Source organism: Aethalodelphis obliquidens, unplaced genomic scaffold (genome assembly GCF_003676395.1).
Source record: "Aethalodelphis obliquidens isolate GAN/ISIS:26980383/991018 unplaced genomic scaffold, ASM367639v1 scaffold4, whole genome shotgun sequence".
Taxonomy (NCBI): Eukaryota; Metazoa; Chordata; class Mammalia; order Artiodactyla; family Delphinidae; genus Aethalodelphis; species Aethalodelphis obliquidens.
The window spans coordinates 68,122,919-68,142,003 of record NW_020837948.1 but is presented as its reverse complement, the minus strand read 5'-3'; the positions used below and the strand labels follow the sequence as shown (position 1 = coordinate 68,142,003).

At 37.2% G+C, this 19,085-nt stretch overlaps 1 protein-coding gene across 7 annotated transcripts in view; it reads left to right on the top strand.

Annotated features, from left to right (window-relative positions):
• IPO11 (importin 11) overlaps window positions 1-19,085 on the top strand; it is a 259,477-nt gene that overhangs the window by 175,987 nt on the left and 64,405 nt on the right. For all 7 annotated transcript variants that reach the window (XR_003431671.1, XM_027101034.1, XM_027101033.1 and 4 more), the window contains one exon: window positions 14,337-14,432. Coding sequence is in view for 6 of the 7 variants with exons in the window: in XM_027101034.1 (XP_026956835.1) it covers window positions 14,337-14,432 (96 nt within the window). In the remaining variant the exon portion in view is untranslated. The remainder of the gene's footprint in view (window positions 1-14,336; window positions 14,433-19,085) is intronic.

The following is a 19,085-nucleotide window of genomic DNA, read 5'->3' as shown; positions in this document are numbered from 1 at the left end:
TTGTGGCTCGTGGGCTCTAGAGTGCAGGCTCAGTAGTTGTGGCGCACATGCTTAGTTGCTCTGGGGCATGTGGGATCTTCCCGGACCAGGGCTCGAACCTGTGTCCCCTGCATTGGCAGGCAGATTCTTAACCACTGAGCCACCAGGGAAGTCCCAAGGATTCTTTTAAACATTTAGCATTTGGCAAATACAAACTGAAAGTGCACTCTTTCTGGAAGGAACAAGACTAGAAACAGGATTAATCTGAATCTCGCATGCAGTAATCGCTGATTCATGGGAGAGATGCTGGAGCCCTGGACTGGGGTGGTGGCAGAGAGGATGGATGGATTCTAGAGCTACTTTGGAAGGTGCCTTGGTGATTGGCAGAGGCATGGCAGGTGAGGGAGAAATCAGATGTTAGGTTTTTGGAAAATATTTGCCGTTAGACTACAGGCAACATTTTAGAAAACTCTTGTTTATTTATAAACCACATAGAGAAGTAAATACACCTGTTTTAATCACTACTTAGGTCAAGAAATAGAACATTCACACATAACATATATGTGGACATTTCTTGAACTTAAAAATTATAGAAATAACCAAGTGTTTAAGCTTTAAGGTGGAGGGGGACCCACATGTAATAAGGGCATTTTCACTCCATTTCTTACCCACACCACAACAAAAACAGTAAAATTTGCCATATTTGTTTTTAAGCGTTGGCAAAATGGGAAAAGAAAGCCTGGAAACCTTTTACAAGGTTCTGAAAATGAGCTTTGATGTTAGGTCTTCCTACCAAGTTGGTCCTTCATGCATTTCCCCACATCCTATTGTACTTCTTGTTCTCCCTTGTTAGAAGGATCCCACTCCTTGCTTGTCTTCTGTTACTGGGCCAGACTGGAAAACGTATTCATGGACTAGTAATATGTTGTGCTGCTCTGGACTAAGGAAAGAGAACGGGGTACGTGAAACCAAAGAGAAGGTGGTTCTGTTTACCGGTTAGACTTTGTTTTTATGCATCGCCTACTGAATAGTAACTTAATTTTTTTCCTCCTGAGAAGGCCCATTTTATTTCTCATTAAAACTTTTTCTTTTCTGTTACTGGACTTGCTGATAAGGCCTTAGGTGAGTGGGGAGGGATATGCATCAGTTGTCTCAAATTATTATCTAGTTTATTAGTGATTTCACAGTTATGGAGCAATATTAACAAGTGATAGGCCCATGGTTTTCAGTATTATACTGTCTCAAGTATAGTTTTTTAAAAGTGCCCTCCATCTCTAGTCATCACTCTACTGAAGTTGGTAGGCTCTTGTGGCTGCATACTTTAATGTGAGAAGCCTTGTGGGTTAAAAGATAAATATGGAGAAAGCAGCATGAATGAAAGGAATGTATAGTATGCGTTCTACTGGTCCAAATGTGCCTTGTTTCATTGTTCCTGACTTTTGAGGCATCATGTGACATAGTAGACGGCACTATATTTTAGTGGGAAGTAGTTTTTTGATTGTCAATAGTGTGTAATTGTAATATACAGTACTTTCCTTTTATCTCCATGTCTTCCCGTATGTCTTGAGTTTCCGGTACCTGAGCATAAACCCTTGCCTGTTCTTAGTTTGGATATTGGCTTTGGAAAATCTAACTTTTTGCCAGATACCTTCTCTGATACTCTTCCTACTGTTAATTCTATTCTTAATACATAAGTTCACATTTTCTTTGTATTTTGTTTGAGGTCCCATGGAGCAAATATTTTTATGTTCTAGTTCAGTTTCCTCATGTTTTGGCTTTCAGAACCCCTTTTCTTAAATCATCTGCTTCTCATCTATGAAAGCCTCCTAAGGCATTGTCCTCTAGAATGGGGACCTGTGAGATAAAAGAAGAAAATATGTATGGTCTCTACCCCTGATTCTTGGCACAGAGCTCCTGAAACCCTTGTAATTTCCTAAGTGATAAGAACATTAGGAGCATCTTTTGTTCTGACGAGGCAGCTCTGGGGTGGGCTCCTAGACTGAGGTCACCAGAGAGACTGAGCCATGACTAGAGGCTTGGAATTTTCAGCTCCAAGCCCCATCTTCCACAGAGGGGAGATGAGCTGGAAATGGAGTTAATAATTGAGTATGTATGTAAGGAATTCTCCATAAAATCCCAATAGTAGTGTGTTCAAGGAGCTTCCAGATGGGGGAACACATCCACATCGGAGGGGTGATACGCCCCACCTCCACAGGGACCAAAGCACCTGTGCTCAGGACCCTCCCAGACCTTGCCCTCTGTAGCTCTTCATCTGGCTATTCATCTGTATTCTTTATCATATATTTTAGTAAACTGGTAAACATGTTTCCCTGAATTCTGTGATTTCTCTGGCAAATCAGTTGAACCTAGGGAGGAGTCATTGGAACCTTTGGCATCTGAGGTACTTGGGGGGTGGCTCAGTCTTGTGGGTCTGAGACCTTAACCTATGTGATCTGACATTATCTCCAGGGAGATAGTGTTAGAATTGAGTTAAATTGTAGGTCATCCAGCGGGTGTCACAGAGAATGGCATGTTGGGAAAATCTTCCACACAATTGGTGACCAGAAGTAAAGTGTGCTGTGAGTAAAGAAGACTCACAGAAGAGAAACATAGTAGGGAAGGACAAGGTTTCTCCCTACTTGGGAAGGAAAAATCTGAGTTTTTTTTCCATTTAGGACCATACCCTCCTGGAGTTTCATTCCTACTGTAAATACAACTAACCAGGTAAATTCAGGCAATAGCATTCTTAGCAGATGGAATCCCTCCATGGAAGTCCTAAGACTAAGAAAGTGTTTGTCAGAAAGAAGGCTAGTATAGCTGGAGAGTAGTATGAAAAGTTAGGTGAGGTCAGAGAGAGGTAGGCAGCAACCAGGTCAGATGGGGCTGAGTAAACCATGATTAGGAGTTTGGATTTTTATGTGTAATGGGAAGTTACTGAAAGGTTAAACCCTTACTTACTTACTTAATTTATTAAAAAATTTTTAACATCTTTATTGGAGTATAATTGCTTTACAATGTTGTGTTAGTTTCTGCTGTATAACAAAGTGAATCAGCTATATGTATACATATATCCCCATATCCCCTCCCTCTTGCATCTCCCTCCCACCCTCCCTATCCCACCCCTCTAGGTGGTCACAAAGCACAGAGCTGATCTCCCTGTGCTGTGCAGCTGCTTCCCACTAGCTATCTATTTTACATGTGGTAGTGTATATATGTCCATGCCACTGTCTCACTTCGTCCCAGCTTACCCTTCCCCCTCCCCTTGTCCTCAAGTCCATTCTCTATGTCTGCGTCTTTATTCCTGTCCTGCCCCTAGGTTCTTCAGAACCATTTTTTCTTTTTTTTTAGATTCCATATATATGTGTTAGCATGTGTAAACCCTTACTTTAAAGCAAGGGAGACATGATCAGATTTTGCAAAAGAGCACTGTGTAGAGAATGAATTAGAAGAAGCAAAGAGTGGAAGGGTCCCCATGTGGGAAGTTATGCAATAGTTCAAAGTAGAGACAGAATTGACTTGCAGCACGCTGTTCACAGTAGGAATATAGAGAAGTCGAAAAATTTCATAGATAAATGTGACAGAATTTGATGATAAATTGGGTTTTTGAAGGGTAGATGAGGAGAAAGGTCACAACTGAATCCCAGCTTCTGGCCTGAGTCACTGGGTGCTTAGAATTGCTCTGTAGTCAGATAAGGACAACTGGAAGAGAGCCTGATTTTGATTTTCTATCTTGTTTTGCTTTGTTTTTGTTGGGAAGGCACTCAAAAGTTTGGTGTTGGCTACCTTAAGTTAGAGATGCTTGTGAGACTGCCAAGAGTGGATAAGGAGGATGTAGATGTAATAGGGTTCCAAAGCTCAGAGAGGTCATTGTGAGTGCTAGCAGTATTTAGGAGGAATTTGGCAGTGTGCCTGAATGAGGCAGGTCTAAATAGCACGCATTTAACTCATTTTCCCTATAAGAAAAATATACATAAGGTTTTTGGTCAGCTTGAATGTGTTGTATTTACAAAGCTGTAACAAAATAGTCAAATGCCTATTATATTGTTAGTTTAGTTCCATATACATATTTTAAAATAATGTAAATAGAGAGATTTTTTCCCCCCGTTATTTCGTGATAGTTTTATTCAAATGCTTCATGTAAATCTTTGACATCAATGTTCTCATCATCACAGACTTCCCTTCTGATCACATAACACTGTTTTACAGAGCACATTATCTTCAATTGCCTTGTGATAACTTGTATAGCTCTGTTTTCAACAATGTCCACCATTTATAATGGTGAGGTCGTGCCTCCAACCCAATAATTACTAAATCTCTATTAAATTCTTTTGTATCACTTTAAAAAAAAAAGTTTGTCAGGTGACTCCTATAAGCTTTGAAAATAAGCATTGGTTGGGTTTTTTCAGCCTAATGTCGTTTCCAAACAGTTCTGTGCCAGTCATTGATCATCTTCTTTTTAATGGAACCTTAGTATATCTTCACTGAGCAGTGTTTCTTAAAGCATAGTCTTCCTCTTGAAAATCATATAATATGGCAGTTTCTTCTCATCCCACTATACATAGATCATTGTAGTTACTTCTTATTGTCTTAAAGATAACGGCTTGCTTTTCCCCCCCACCTCTATGCAGTCAAAAAAGAAAAAAAGTTAATTGGGGGAATGTTTTATAATATGTAAGGATAATTGTTGTATAAACTTTAATTTTAAAATAACTTAGTGAACTTCCATTATGAACTTTTTATCCTTTTATTTCCTTGCCCAGTATTTGTCAAGGGAACTAGATTTATTAACACATACACTGTTCCATGACCACGAAGAGAATTAACTATGTAGAAAGGATGTATGTTTCCATTTAAGTGACAGAAATATTTCCAGCCTAGGTCCTGGAAAATAGAGAGGGGAAAAACCTGATCTTAGTATAAATGTCACCACTTTTATAACTTCCGGTGTGGTAGGAATTCTGGAATAAGACCGATCAATCAAGGCTTTTTTCGTTTTCCTTTTTCTTTTAGTAAACTGCTGTTCTTTGCTTAATATTGTTAATATAAGCAGAAAAGTATAATTTACAGAATATTTTATTTGATTGTGTCTTTTAGTGCTTAAAAACTTATTTTCTTAAATTACCTTAACTTCATCGACCCTCTGACTTAGGATTTAATGATGTGAGTGGGTTCAGATATTATTAGGTGCAGTGTACAAATAGTATAATTGTTGTCTGGTTAGAGCAGAGAAAATTTTAAAGTATCTGAAGTTCGGATTTCTTTCTTTCTTGGGCTTGCTACTATGAAAAACTTAAATCATCAATTTTTGATTATAAAACTGTTCTGAAAATTTGGTGTTTCTGCATTCCTGTTTTCCTCCAAGGCCCAAGGGAATGAAGGTGTGATGTAAATGTGTAAATCCATCACTTACAGAGAAGTTACTTAAGGCACAGGCTCTATGATGATGGATCAGTTAATCTAAAAACTGGAAGTGTAAAATGCTTTCTAGAAAAATACTGATAAAAATTGGATAAGTGGAAAGAAACTAGAGTCCTGTTCACATTTAACCTAATATTTATTGTTTAGGCTAACCAAATGAATATTAGAATATTTCTTTTATTTGTGCCTTTGGGATTAAAAATTTTGCACTGTCTTTCTAGGGGCATTTTCTTTTCTGGACACCTGTGGTTGGGTTCATAGTGATACAAAAGGACAAATAATTTTAAGCAAGCGTGATTTTTTAAGTTGGGTGAAAAACACGAGAATGATGGATTTTTTTTTCTTTAGTACATAGTTTTCAAAAGCAAGAAAAAATCACTCTGTGTGAAGTTTCTGCAATTCACATATTCTACAGATACTGTTACACACCCAGAAAATGTCATACCTTTAGGAAATACTAAGTCAAGATTAAGAGCTGTAGTTTTACTCATGTGCATTTAACTGAAAAAGAAAAGTTTACTAAACACTATGTGGAATTGTTTTAAATGATCAGATGGTCTTTACCCACTGAGTAAAATTTTTAATGCTCTCACCTACTTACTTAATGTTTGTGTCTGTATATATATATAGAACATCACTTACCACATACTTGAAGAACAAAACAAGCAGATGTTTAAAAAGGCCGGTCTTCTTTCTGTAGCATAGTTGTACCTCTGGTCTGTGCAAATAAATTAATGTATCAACCAAGTATGTAAAATAATAAAAGGAAAAGTATGATAGGTAAAAAGGAAGATTACTAATACTTCTTGCCCTTCAGTTTTACTTTTATTCTCTCCTTTCATCCTTGATGTTAAACTTTCCTTGCATTTTCTAAGATGAATGTTTCAGATGTAGATTCCAACACAGCCACCTTCTGTTCTATTTTCTGCCTAATGTCAGGTGTAGACTAGTCAATTGTAATATGTTATCTACAGCTTAGTTACCTATACTTGTAATTTTAAAAAGAAGTAAAAATAGTATTGTTTAAAAAAAAAACAAGGGAGGGCAGTTTTCGAGCTTTGGGGATCATAAATTCCTATGATTATTTATTGTGTGTTCACATGATGCATACTGTTACCCTAAGAGACATAAAGAAATAAACGTAACATATGGGCTCTGCTTCATGTTACTTACCATCTTAGGGAGAGCAGGCATGAAAAATTAAAGGACATAAGAAGAAAGTAATAAAAAAGGTGCCACATGAGTGGCACGCCAAATGAGTAGTGCAGAGGTTTTATGCTATTGGAAATTCAAAGGACAGAGTGCTCAATTACAGTGAGGTAAAGAGTGGTCAAGGGAAGACTTCGTGAAGAAAATGTGAATTATACATTGAATAGAAAAAAGGAGGGAGAACATTGTGAGGAGCAGGAAGTGAGTAAGCAGTTATTGGAGTCAGGAACTTCTGTATTCAGGAGGTGATGACTTAATGCCTGAGAGCAGTGAAAGGAAGAATAGTTCAATACCACTTTGGAAAGGTGGTTTTAGTAGAGCTTGCTGAGGTTCTCGATAGGCCTTGAAAGTTCTTAAATTAAGGAGAAAGAAAAGAAGGCACCCATTTGCCTCCTTGAAGCCCTCAATAATAAGGGAATGAATAGAATCAGTTGGGTCCCATTTAGCATTGTGAAATGAAAATAAGTTTATATCAGATTTGGGATTCCTTTAGGAGAAGCATCTATCCTAATGCAATAAATAAAAGATAAGTTAACTTGAAAATTCTAAGATCTCAAGTGGTGGTAGAATGATCCAGTCTCTAGAGGCCAGTGATGAGGCTTAGAGAATAGTAATTTGCCAGTGCTTCATGAGCACCATCCAGACGACAGGGCTGACAAGACTGACTTAAGCCAGTAAATACTGGGTCGGCCAAAAGGTTCATTCAGTTTTTTCCGTAAGATAGCGCTTAGTTGTCTTTAACTTCATTTGAAACAATTTTGTTAAATTGTATTCTGACAGCTGTCATATCAGCATGCATTAAAAAAAAAACATCAAAATTGGTGAAGTTTTGTAGCTATTTTAATATTGAAGATGGAAGAAAAACAACATTTTCGGCATATTATGCTGTATTATTTCAAGAAAGGTAAAAACTCATCCGAAACGAAAAAAAACGATTTGTGCAGTGTATAGAGAAGGTGCTGTGACTGACAATGTGTCGAAAGTGGTTTGCAAAGTTTCGTGCTGGAGATTTCTCGCTGGACAGTGCTCCGTGGTCAGGTAGACCAGTTGAAGTTGATAGAGATCAAATCAAGACATTAATTGAGAACAATCAACGTTATACCACACAGGAGATAGCCAACATACTCAAAATATCCAAATCAAGCATTGAAAGTCATTTGTACCAGTTTGGTTATATGAATCGCTTTGACGTTTGGGTTCCAAGCAAAAAAAACCTTTTGACCATATTTCCACGTGCGATTCTCTACTTAAACGTAATGAAAAAGTTCTGTCTTTAAAACAAATTGTGACAGGTGGCGAAAAGTGGATACTGTACAATAATGTGGAATGGAAGAGATTGTGGGGCAAGTGAAATGAACCACCACCAACTACACCAAAGGCCAGTCTTCATCCAAAGAAGGTGATGTTGTGTATATGGTGAAATTGGGAGTCCTCTAATTTGGGCTCCTTCCGGAAAACCAAATAATTCCAACAAGTACTGCTCCTAATTAGACCAACTGAAAGCAGCAGTCGACGAAAAGCGTCCGAATTAGTCAACAGAAAACGCATAATTTTCCATCAGGATAACGTAAGACTGCATGTTTCTTTGATGACCAGGCAAAAACTGTTACAGCTTGGCTGGGAAGTTCTGATTCATCCATCTTATTCACCAGACATTGCACTTTCAGATTTCCATTTATTTCGATCTTTACAAAATTCTCTTAATGGAAAAAAATTCAATTCTCTGGAAGACTGTAAAAGGCACCTGGAACAGTTCTTTGCTCACGAAGATAAAAAGTTTTGGGAAGATGGAATTATGAAGTTACCTGAAAACTGGCAGAAGGTAGTGGAACAAAACAGTGAATACGTTTTTCCATAAAGTTCTTGGTGAAAATGAACAATGTGTCTTTTATTTTTACTTAAAACCTGAAGGAACTTTTTGGCCAACCCAGTAAGTCAGAAACCTGTAAAATTGAGAAAGTCAGTTATTCAGGATATCATAACCTGATTTAGAACAAAAAGGAACATCTCTTTTGTTGCTTCATTTCTTTGTCCTTTAGTTTCTAAGTTCCCTGAGGTGGCCATCTTTTTTATCCCCAGGGCTTTTCAGGATGTCTAACATGTTTTGTGAGCTCATAAAATGTCCACTAAAGTGAATGAACTTGACCATGGTGACCTATACACCAGGAAGAATTGGCCTAGGTAATATGACCACTTACTCTAATCACTTCTTTCTTTGTGAGTTAATTGGTATCCTGGTATAAATCCACCTCTTATTAATACTCAGTAAGCCAGTCTTCTGAAGTCTGCTCATGGGAGTATACCAAGATAAACTTCTGGCTGGAATAATCAGTAATCAGTGTTTTGTTTTTTCTTTAAGCTCCTGAATGTTGTTTTTTCTACCGTGCTGTAGAAACCTGCGTGTTCCATATCCATGGATACACAGGGCCTACCGTACTACACCATTTTATAGTATAAGGGACTTGAGCATCCATGGTTATCGAGGGACCATTGTATAGACTAGCATGGAGTTTGGCTGTCTCTTTCAGGGATACTAGGTTGCTGTGCCCTAGTTAATGTGAACTGCCACTTCGTGGTAAGCACTGATTTTGGAGAATTAAGAGTTGAGTGAGATTTAAAATTACATGGTTTTCTCTGGCTACCTTTACTTCTCCGACATTATACCAGACACCAGATTTGAATGGATATACACAAGAAGACTACTATTAGGAGATGATACACTGAGAATTCTAATAAAGTATTACTCGTAACTCCAGTATGTAATACATATAAAAGAAAAAAACTGAACTTTTTTCATAAAGAAACAAAAACAGTATAATACCTAGTTCCTGGCTTGTTGTATTTAAAGAAATAATGTATATAAGATTATCAAAGTACAATGACTTTTCTCCTTCCCTTTGTTCCTCCAAACCTATTGCTATTTCATTCCTGGTTTCCATCTCTCTTTTGATTGTTTCCATTTTAGATGTCTAATTACATTTTAAAGCATGTAATTCAGAAAGATTGTATATTACAAAAAACAAGATTTATTCTTAATTTATAAAGTACAGGGTTGAGAGTATTGTGTGGATAAAAAGGGAAACAAATGCTTAATATTCAAAAAGAGTCATAAAGAATACTGTCTATAAAAATTTTATTTTAAAGACTTCTTCTTAAATGTAACATTTACACATTTTTGTAATACTTTAAAAAGGAGGAAAAGAATTTGTAACTTCTTAATGCTTGTTTTCTTTAAACATCTGTATGCAAGGAAAGTACAAGCCTCTTTTAGGTTTTTGTTACCTGTATTATTTTGGGGTACTTTTCCCAAACTGCTTAATGAGTGGTAGTTGAGTTGCATCCTTCTGAGTGCTTTTTGAAATTGAATACTCTGAAGATAATTTTTGTTTAACTTCTCCTTTTATTGATCCCAAAATGTGGCATAGAATCTCCTTTTCCACTCTTTTTCTTCAGTCCGTCTCCTTTTCTAGAGTCAACTCTTTTCATTCAAAGCCAGATTACGTACCTTTCTACTCTGTGCCATAGGCATTTTCCCCTTTTCTGAACTTGAAGTCCAAGCCTCACCCGCTCTGGCACTTACTAAGTACCCCAGGGTAAGCATGGTTTCCCCCGTCTACTGGAATTAATCCCCCCTTTTCCCCCGCTTTCCCCCAGGCTAGATCTCTGCCTCTTGTGTCCTTTTCTGTGCAGTATGGGTGACATTTCAGTGAAAAAAATGACTGACTGAGGTTGCCTCACCTCCCTTCTTCACCCCTACAAGATAGTCATGTAAGCCTCTCACTTGGTAGAGCTAGAAATTCAGCTGGAGGCAGGGGAGGGAAGGAGTGTGAATCACAGTGATCACATGACTGACTTCTCCTCCAAGCCTGAATAAGCATGGGCCAGGACAATAGTCTTTCTTCCTGACTAGCATGTGCAGGTAGAGCCGAGGTTGGACCTATATCTTCTGGCCTGTGTCCAGTCTGCTTCTGTGAGTATCCTTATCTCTTCTTTAGTTTGATTTTAACACTCTTTTTTGTCAATCATTCACTAATACTGTCTTTTGGCTTTCTGTAAACCTCAGGCTCCTGAACCTATTAGATTTCTCTCAGAACTTTTCAAGCTTCATTCTGGTTCTAGCAGTGTCATCTAAATAATCCGATCATTTATGAGAAAGGGGTGAAGTTACTGCCTTTGGCAAGAATTGTGCAGTCAAAAGTTTACCTTATCCATGCTGCAGTTTATCACAATCTGTTCTGAGCCTTCAAGGCTCATTCTGTAAATGTTCATCTCTGAATTGAGGCCCAGTGCTGTAGCACTGTATCATTTTCTAATTATGGCAAAGATATAACTTCTTACCATCTCCTCAGAAACATGTGTGACCATGCTGGTAGCCCCAGCATTGATCAATATGATAATTTGAAGTAAAACATGTAAACAAATGAGCTGGTTGTCAAATTATACCTTTTTTAAATCTCTCTCTCCCCTACATTGCCTTATAATTAACATTCACACACACATAGTAGAACATGGTCACACGTGGGTTGTCAGATACCTGTTAGGAAAATTCATAATCATTTTGAGAAAATACACAGTACTCAGAAATTCCATTGATTTCTTGGGAAATTTCTAGCCCTAGAAGGTGTGGGGTTGATCTTGGAGGTGATCTGAGCAGAGAAGGCAGCTGCCTGAGTGGATTGTCCCTAAATAATATTGACATAAAGGCCTGGTAAAGAGCCTTGGAAGCTATAGAATACAGGGCTTTTGTCTTTTTCAGCTAATTGAAATCAGTTGTTGATAGCTATCCAGAATGCTGCTCTGTTAGAAAGGAATGTCAGGCCCTGCCTGCCTTAGCTTGCTATGATGGATTAGTGGTGAATTAACTCTGCAGTGGGAAGGGAAAATGGCTGTATTCCTTGCCATGTATCTGCCATCCCCGAGTCCAATCTTCACTTTACAGACAAGAAGACCAACACCTAGAGAAATGACAGAGAGTGGCTGAACTTTTAGTGCACAATCTTGGTTTCTAATGCTTTTTAAAAATCATTTACTTTAATATGACTTTTAAAAATTTGACATATAGGTAATTTACAGTGTTTCAGCTAAACAGCAAAGTGATTCAGTTATATATATATATACACATATATATAGACACATATATATATTCTTTTTCAGATTCTTTTCCATTATAGGTTATTACAAGATATTGAATGTAGTTCCCTGTGCTGTACAGTAGGTCCTTGTTGTTTATCTATTTTATATATAGTCATGTGTATCTGTTAATTCCAAATCCCTAATTTATCCTTACCCCCCTTTCCCCTTTGGTACCCATAAGTTTGTTTTCTATGTCTGTGAGTCTATTTCTGTTCTGTAAATAAGTTCCTTTGTATCATTTTTTTAGATTCCACATATTAAGTGATATCATGTAATATTTGTCTTTCTCTGTTTACCCTACTTCACATAGTATGACAGTCTGTGGGTCCATCCATGTTGCTGCAAGTAGCATTATTTCATCCTTTTTTATGGCTAAGTAATATTCCATTGTATATATATGTACCACATCTTCTTTATCCATTCATCTGCAGATGAACGTTTAGGTTGTTTCTGTGTCTTGGCTATTGTGAATAATGTTGCTCCGAACATTAGGGTGCACATATGTTTTTGGATTAGAGTTTTCATCTTTTCTGGATATATGCCCAGGAGTGGGAATCCTGGGTCATATGGTAACTCTGTTTTTAGTTTTTTAAGGAACCTCCATACTGCTCTCCATAATGGTTGTACCAACTTACATTCCCACCAACAGTGTAGGAGGGTTCCCCTCCAGCATTTATTGTTTGTAGCTTTTTTGATGATGGCCATTCTGACTGATGTGAGGTGATACCTCCTTGTAGTTTTGATTTGTATTTCTCTAATAATGATGATGTCGAGCAGCTTTTTATGTGCCTGTTGGCTCCAATACCTTTTTCTAAGGTGTTTCTCGCTAAACCAGATAAGGCAGATTGTATGTGTGTTTCTTTCTTGAGAGATTTTAAAAATTCTTATGCGAAGGATATATAATGATATCAAAAATATATACTCTTGCAATAGGTTGTTACATACATATTAAAATGCAACGGAATGATAACAACTATTGGTTATTTTGCCCATCTGGTGATTTAGTTCTCTAAAACCTGATCACACTTGAAAGTACAGACAGAAGGTTTTGACTTTACAAAGGTGAGAACATGACCCAAACTGTGTTGACTTTGGGAACTACTTCTAGTGAACATTTTAAAACTTAATTATGCATGTTAATGCAGTATGAGAAACACAGTATGTCCCTTGCAGGAATGATGCTGTTAGTTCCCTGGAGATGAGTTATAATTTATTCAGTTATTTTTAGCTAATTTTGTGTGCCAGTAAATGGTCATATACTTCTACTTTTTAAAAGTTAGGCTTATTAAGGTATAGTTCACATACAGTAAAACCTCTTTTAAGCATACAGTTGTGGCAAATGTATACACAGTGTATAACACTTCCACACTCAAGATACAGAACATAACCATCACCCCCAAAAGTTCCCTTGTGTCCCTTTGCCTGGCAACCACTGATTAAATAATTTTGCCTTTCCAGAAAGTCACATAAATGGAGTCATACGGTATATAGCATTTCAAATCTTTTATTTTTCTCAGTGTAATGTTTTTGGGATTTATTCAAGTTGTTGCAGGTATCTGTAGTTTGTTCCCTTTTATTGCTGATTATTCCATTGGATAAATGTCCCACAGTTTATCCATTTGTTAGTTGGTAGACATTAGGATCTTTGCAGTTTCGGATTATGAGTAAAAGTACCATAAATATTTACATACAGATCTGCGAATACTTGTTTTGGTCTTGGGTAAATACCCAGGAATGGGATTGCTTAGTTGTGTGGAGTGTTAACTTATAAACTGCCAATGTGTTTTCCAAAATGGATGTGTCATTTTTTATTCTTACTGGCAACGTATGAGAGGTCCTGTTGTTTTTCACCCTTGCCAGCACTTGGTATTGTCAGTCTTCTTAATTTTACTTATTAAAATCTCATTACAGGGAATTCCCTGGCAGTCCAGTGGTTAGGACTCGGCACTTTCACTGCAAGGACCCGGGTTCAATCCCTGGTCGGGGAACCAAGATCCCGAGCAAGCCGAATGGTGCGGCCAAAAGAAAAAAAAATTTCGTTACAGTTTTAATTTGCATTTCTCTGATGACGAATGATATTGAGCATTTTTTCAAGTGCTCATATGCCGTCTGTATTATCTTCTTTGGTGAAGTATCTGTTCAAATTTTTGTCCATTTTTAAATTGAGTTATTTGTCATCTGAGTTTTCAGTGCCAAGTTCTTCATCAGATTTATGTTTTACAGATATTTTTTCCCAGTCTATCGCTTGTCTTTTTCCTCAGGAGTAGAGACTTTGGATATTCAAAATTTTGTACCTTTATTCTTTTAGTTATGACATTAACACAAGACTATTATAATAAATTAAAGAATATTAAAGCATCTCTTTCCCATCTGATCTACCCACCTAAGTATTTAAGCATACTGGTAATCTACTGAAAGAAAATTTTACTGTAATATGCAAAGTACAATTTCTGCTTTAAGAAATATATTTTGAAAGTTTCTTTTGTACTTTCAGACTAAAATTTCTCTTCATGTTCAAGAGGATAATTGAGGGGAAAAAAAAGAATTACCTGTTGAAATACTTCATTTTAACCTATTTTGCTCTTCTTTTATTCTAGTGTTATCCAAGATAAATTCTGTGGGATTATAAACATCTCAGTGGAGGGCCTACATGATGTCATGACAGAAGATCCTGAAACGGGAACTTATAAAGAGTAGGTGGATCATTTAATTAATTGCACTTGGACTTGGAGAGTAATTAATTATATCCTGCATTATTTTTGTTTACTGTAACCATATAAGTTGCCATGGTATGGCAACTTTTAAATTTTGTCTTTATAAAAGAAAAATATTTTTGTTACTTTACTTATAATATTGTTGGATCTTGAGATAAGCTTAGTTTTGTTATAGTGAAATTCTCAATTGGACTTCTTTGGTCTAATCATCATTTTATGATTTGACATTAGGTTTTTAAAAAAAATTCCAAGTGTATTTTAACATATAAATTCCTCTTTTAAGATATCTTGAATAGTATGTTCTTTTTTTCCGCTAACAATGTTCCCCTGCCCTTCAGGTGAGTTATGGAGAAAGGGGAATGGATTAGCATCTTATATTTGTATTTGACTGGTTGAAGCATCACTGGCACCTTTAAGATATTAGAGGGTCATATGGTACTTGACTAGTTCCAAAAGAGTGTAGTTAAAATTACAGTTGATTATTGAACAACGTGGGGGTTAGGGACACCAACCCTCTGCACACCAACCCTCTAAACTCCACGTATAACTTTACAGTTGACCCTCTCTGTATCTGCGATTCCACATCTATGGATTCAACCAACCACAGATTGTGTAGTACTGTAATATGTGTAGCACTGTAATACGAATTTATTGAAAAAATCTACACATGTTCAAATCTGTGTTGCTCAAGGGTCAACTGTGTATTCTTCGGGAGATTAGTTAAAATTATGTTATCAGGAATGCTGATAATCTCACATTTATATAACTATTAATGTGAAAAAAAATTTTTATCACTATATCCTGTTATTTATAATAGGAGAATTATCATATCTTTCTTAATATTGCTATTAATTTAAAGCATGTTTCATATAATGATAAGCAAGGCTTCATGAGATTCCATACTGCTTGACTTCTCAATAATGTACTTAGCCCATTTTCCTTGCTTTTTATAAAACCATCTATAGCAAATGGGAAAGATTGCCATTTGAATCATACTTTGTTGAAAAATATGGAAAGTAGATATGTGTAGTTGAATCTTATTAAACATGTATAAACAAAATGTTTCTGGCGTGTAACTTAGCTTTCAGGAACGTAGGAGTTCAGATGAAGTGGAAACCTCAAGACTTTTGTGATTACAAACCCAAAATAACAAACCATTTTATGTGTGTAGGCAGTTTTTAAAAAGTTAATGTAGGGGGCTTCCCTGGTGGTGCAGTGGTTGAGAGTCCACCTGCCGATGCAGGGGACACGGGTTCGTGCCCCGGTCCGGGAAGATCCCACATGCCGTGGAGCGGCTAGGCCTATGAGCCATGGCCGCTGAGCCTGCGCGATGGGAGCCTGTGCTCCACAACGGGAGAGGCCACAACAGTGAGAGGCCCGCGTACCGCAAAATAAAAAAAAAAAAAAAGTTAATGTACGGAATATGGCACATGACTATAAATATTGTGTTTACATATATAATAGGTGACAAAGTTTACAACTTTGTGAAATATTTAGGATATATTCAAATGTTCCCTGTCTTCTTTGGAGTATATAATTTAGTTAGGGGGAGGGCGTGTATAATAATAGCACCATGATAACACTAGTAATGTGTAAAGACAATGATATATGTTTTGAACAAAGCACACAAAACAGTAGTATTCCAGATTGTGCTTTAATAGAATGTCAGAGAAAGAAAAGGCATAGTGTGTTAACTGGAAGCGCTGAGAGTCAGGAAGTTGTTAGAAATAAAGTTTAGAAATTATCTAGTGTAGTTTCATTATTTAAAAGATAGGTTACAGAAGCTCAGAAAAGTGCAGTGACACAGCAAATTAGTGGAAGAGTCAAGACTAGAACCAAGGTCTTTTGGCTCTATATGCCACACTCAGCCATGAGGGAAGTTTTGGTTTGTAAAAGGAAAATGTTGGATGTAAGCACAACAAACTGACTGGGAGACCATTATCTGGTCTCCCAGATCTGGGAGGTGCATATATCTGTTTGAATTAGTGTTTTTCTTCAGATAAATACCCAAAAGTGGAATTGCTGATTTATGTAGTAGTCCTGATTTTTGGAGGAGCCTCCATACTATTTTCCATAGTAGCTGCAGCAATTTACATTTCTACCAGTAATGCACAAGGGTTCCCTTTTCTCCATAATTCTTGCCAGCATTTGCTATTTCTTGACTTTTTGAGGATAGCCATTCTAACAGGTGTGAGGTGATATCTCATTGTGTTTTTGATTTCCATCTCCCTAATGATTGGTGATGTTGAGACCTTTCATATGTCTGTTGGCCCTCTGTATGTCTTATTTGGAAAAATGTCTGTGCAGATTCTCTGCCTGTTCTTTAATCAGATTGTTTGATTTTTTTGGTATTGAATTGAATTGGATTTTTATATATTTTGGATATTAGCCCCTTATCAAATACATGATTTACAAATATTTTCTCTCATTCAGTAAGTTGCCTTTTCATTTTTTTGAATGATTTCCTTTTGGTTTAATGTAGTCCCACTTGTTTGTTTTTGTTGCCTTTGCTTTTGGAGCAGATCCAAAAAATCATCACCGAGACCAATGTCAAGGAGCTAACCACTTAGTTTTCTTCTAGGAGTTTTATTGTTTCAGGTCTTATGTTCAAGTCTTTGGTTCCTTTTGAGTTAATTTTTGTGTATGGTGTATGGTCTAGTTTCATCTTTTTGCGTGAGTTTCTTTATATGTTTGTATTTTAGTTAGTAGAGTTCTTATTTTATTAAACCAGGAAAATATATTAATGACACCTGTAATTTGCTTTCTGCTTGTCTTTGGTTAGAGTGGCTTCCCTTTTTTTCCTTAAATTATGCATTGTTTTTAGGCACAAAGGGAGATGAGATTGACAACCTATTGCCAAAATTTGGGAAGTAATAAGGAAGAAAGGATTTAGCCAGCATTTCAGGAAGCTTAGAGGCACTAAAATTTATTTGAAAAAGACTCATAAATTGTGTTTTTTATAGTTAGAGAGTATAAAACATATCAGCCATCAAGGATATAGCTTTTTTAAACAAAAATAAAATTTAGGCTTATATAAGCATTTTTCTTCCTTCACTTGATGCCTTAACCCACCAGATAGCTCTTCAAAATGGAATAGAGGATATCAGAAGAAGCCTTGGTTCCTTGACTCTAAATTATCCCCTGTATATTATCCTAACTTATGTTGGTCTCAGTGACCTCCTTGGCGTCTCTCTGTCTCCAATTTTACCCTTTTGATCCATTCTGCTCCATGTCTTAAAATTAAAAGCCCAGTTTCTTATAAAGTTGATGGGGCAGTATTCTTTGCTGATCCTCAGTTTACATTATTAGCCTTGTCTCTTCCTCCCTAGATTCTACCTTCTTCCCCAAATGTGCCACTTTTATATACATGGCTTGACTCAACATTTCTTCTTCTTGGTATGTCACACCCTTAGCTTTGCCCTTCTTCGCAAATACCTACCTCTAAGATTCCTTTCCATGCTCTCAGGAAGAATTCATCGCATCCTTCTCTGTTCCTTTGTGGCACTTTGTCATACTGCTAATATACAACCTTTAGTTAGTTGCTTGTTTTCAGTCTAGAGGATTTGAGGCAGTGAATAAGAAAAGCTCATGCTCATTATGACTGAAAACTATTAACACAGGATTGAAGGAATTTAAACAAGGTTGAATGGCGAAACATGTGGCATCTAGATGTAAAACAGCCCTGATCTTGCTAACTACCAGGGCAAAGAGATACATTAGGAATTACCTCGTTCCTATTTTCATGTAGAGGGAAGTAGGTGTATCAAGAGAGGGAGACTGTTTCTTGGCCTGAGCCCAGAAATGAATTTTTGATAAGATATTTATTTAAAGGACTGTAAAAGGATTTTCAGCTGCAAGTAAGAGAAACCCTAAGTCAGCTGTCTTTAACAGTAAAAAAATTTGTTATCCCTTACAACAAAACAACTGCAGGTAAGAGGCTCTAGGATTAGCTACTTGTGACCTCACAATATCTTTAAAGACCAGGTTCTTTCTACTCCATCCCCTCAACACATTAACTTCATATGCAGGCTACTTTCTCTAATCGTCAGAAAGTACTTCTAGGCATTACAGTTCATGACAATGCCAGTGCCAACCAAGTAATCTTTTTTTTCCTTATGTCTTTTTAACATCATAGGACACTTTTCTAGAAGGCATTTCATCAGACTTCCCTTCATGTCTAATTGGCTAGAATTTCTTAAACACGCTCCTGTTGAAAGCAGTCATTAACTAAAGGAATAGGATTGCCATGATTGCTTACTGAGCCACTGGCACCTGGGGCTCAGATCACCTTTTTCTGAAGCATATGGTGACATGGAAGAGGAGGGTAACCGACAAGTTCAGGGCTCTATTAGGAAGGAGGGCGATTATGTAGGCAACCTAAGTGTCCACTGCAGAGACCAATGGAATAATGTCAGTTCTAGTTTTATTATAACCTTAAGAAATGGGTTTGGGGCTTCCCTGGTGGCGCAGTGGTTGAGAGTCCGCCTGCCGATGCAGGGGACACGGTTTCATGCCCCGGTTCCGGGAAGATCCCACATGCCATGGAGTGGCTGAGCCCGTGAGCCATGGCCGCTGAGCCTGCGTGTCCGGAGCCTGTGCTCCGCAACGGGAGAGGCCACAACAGTGAGAGGC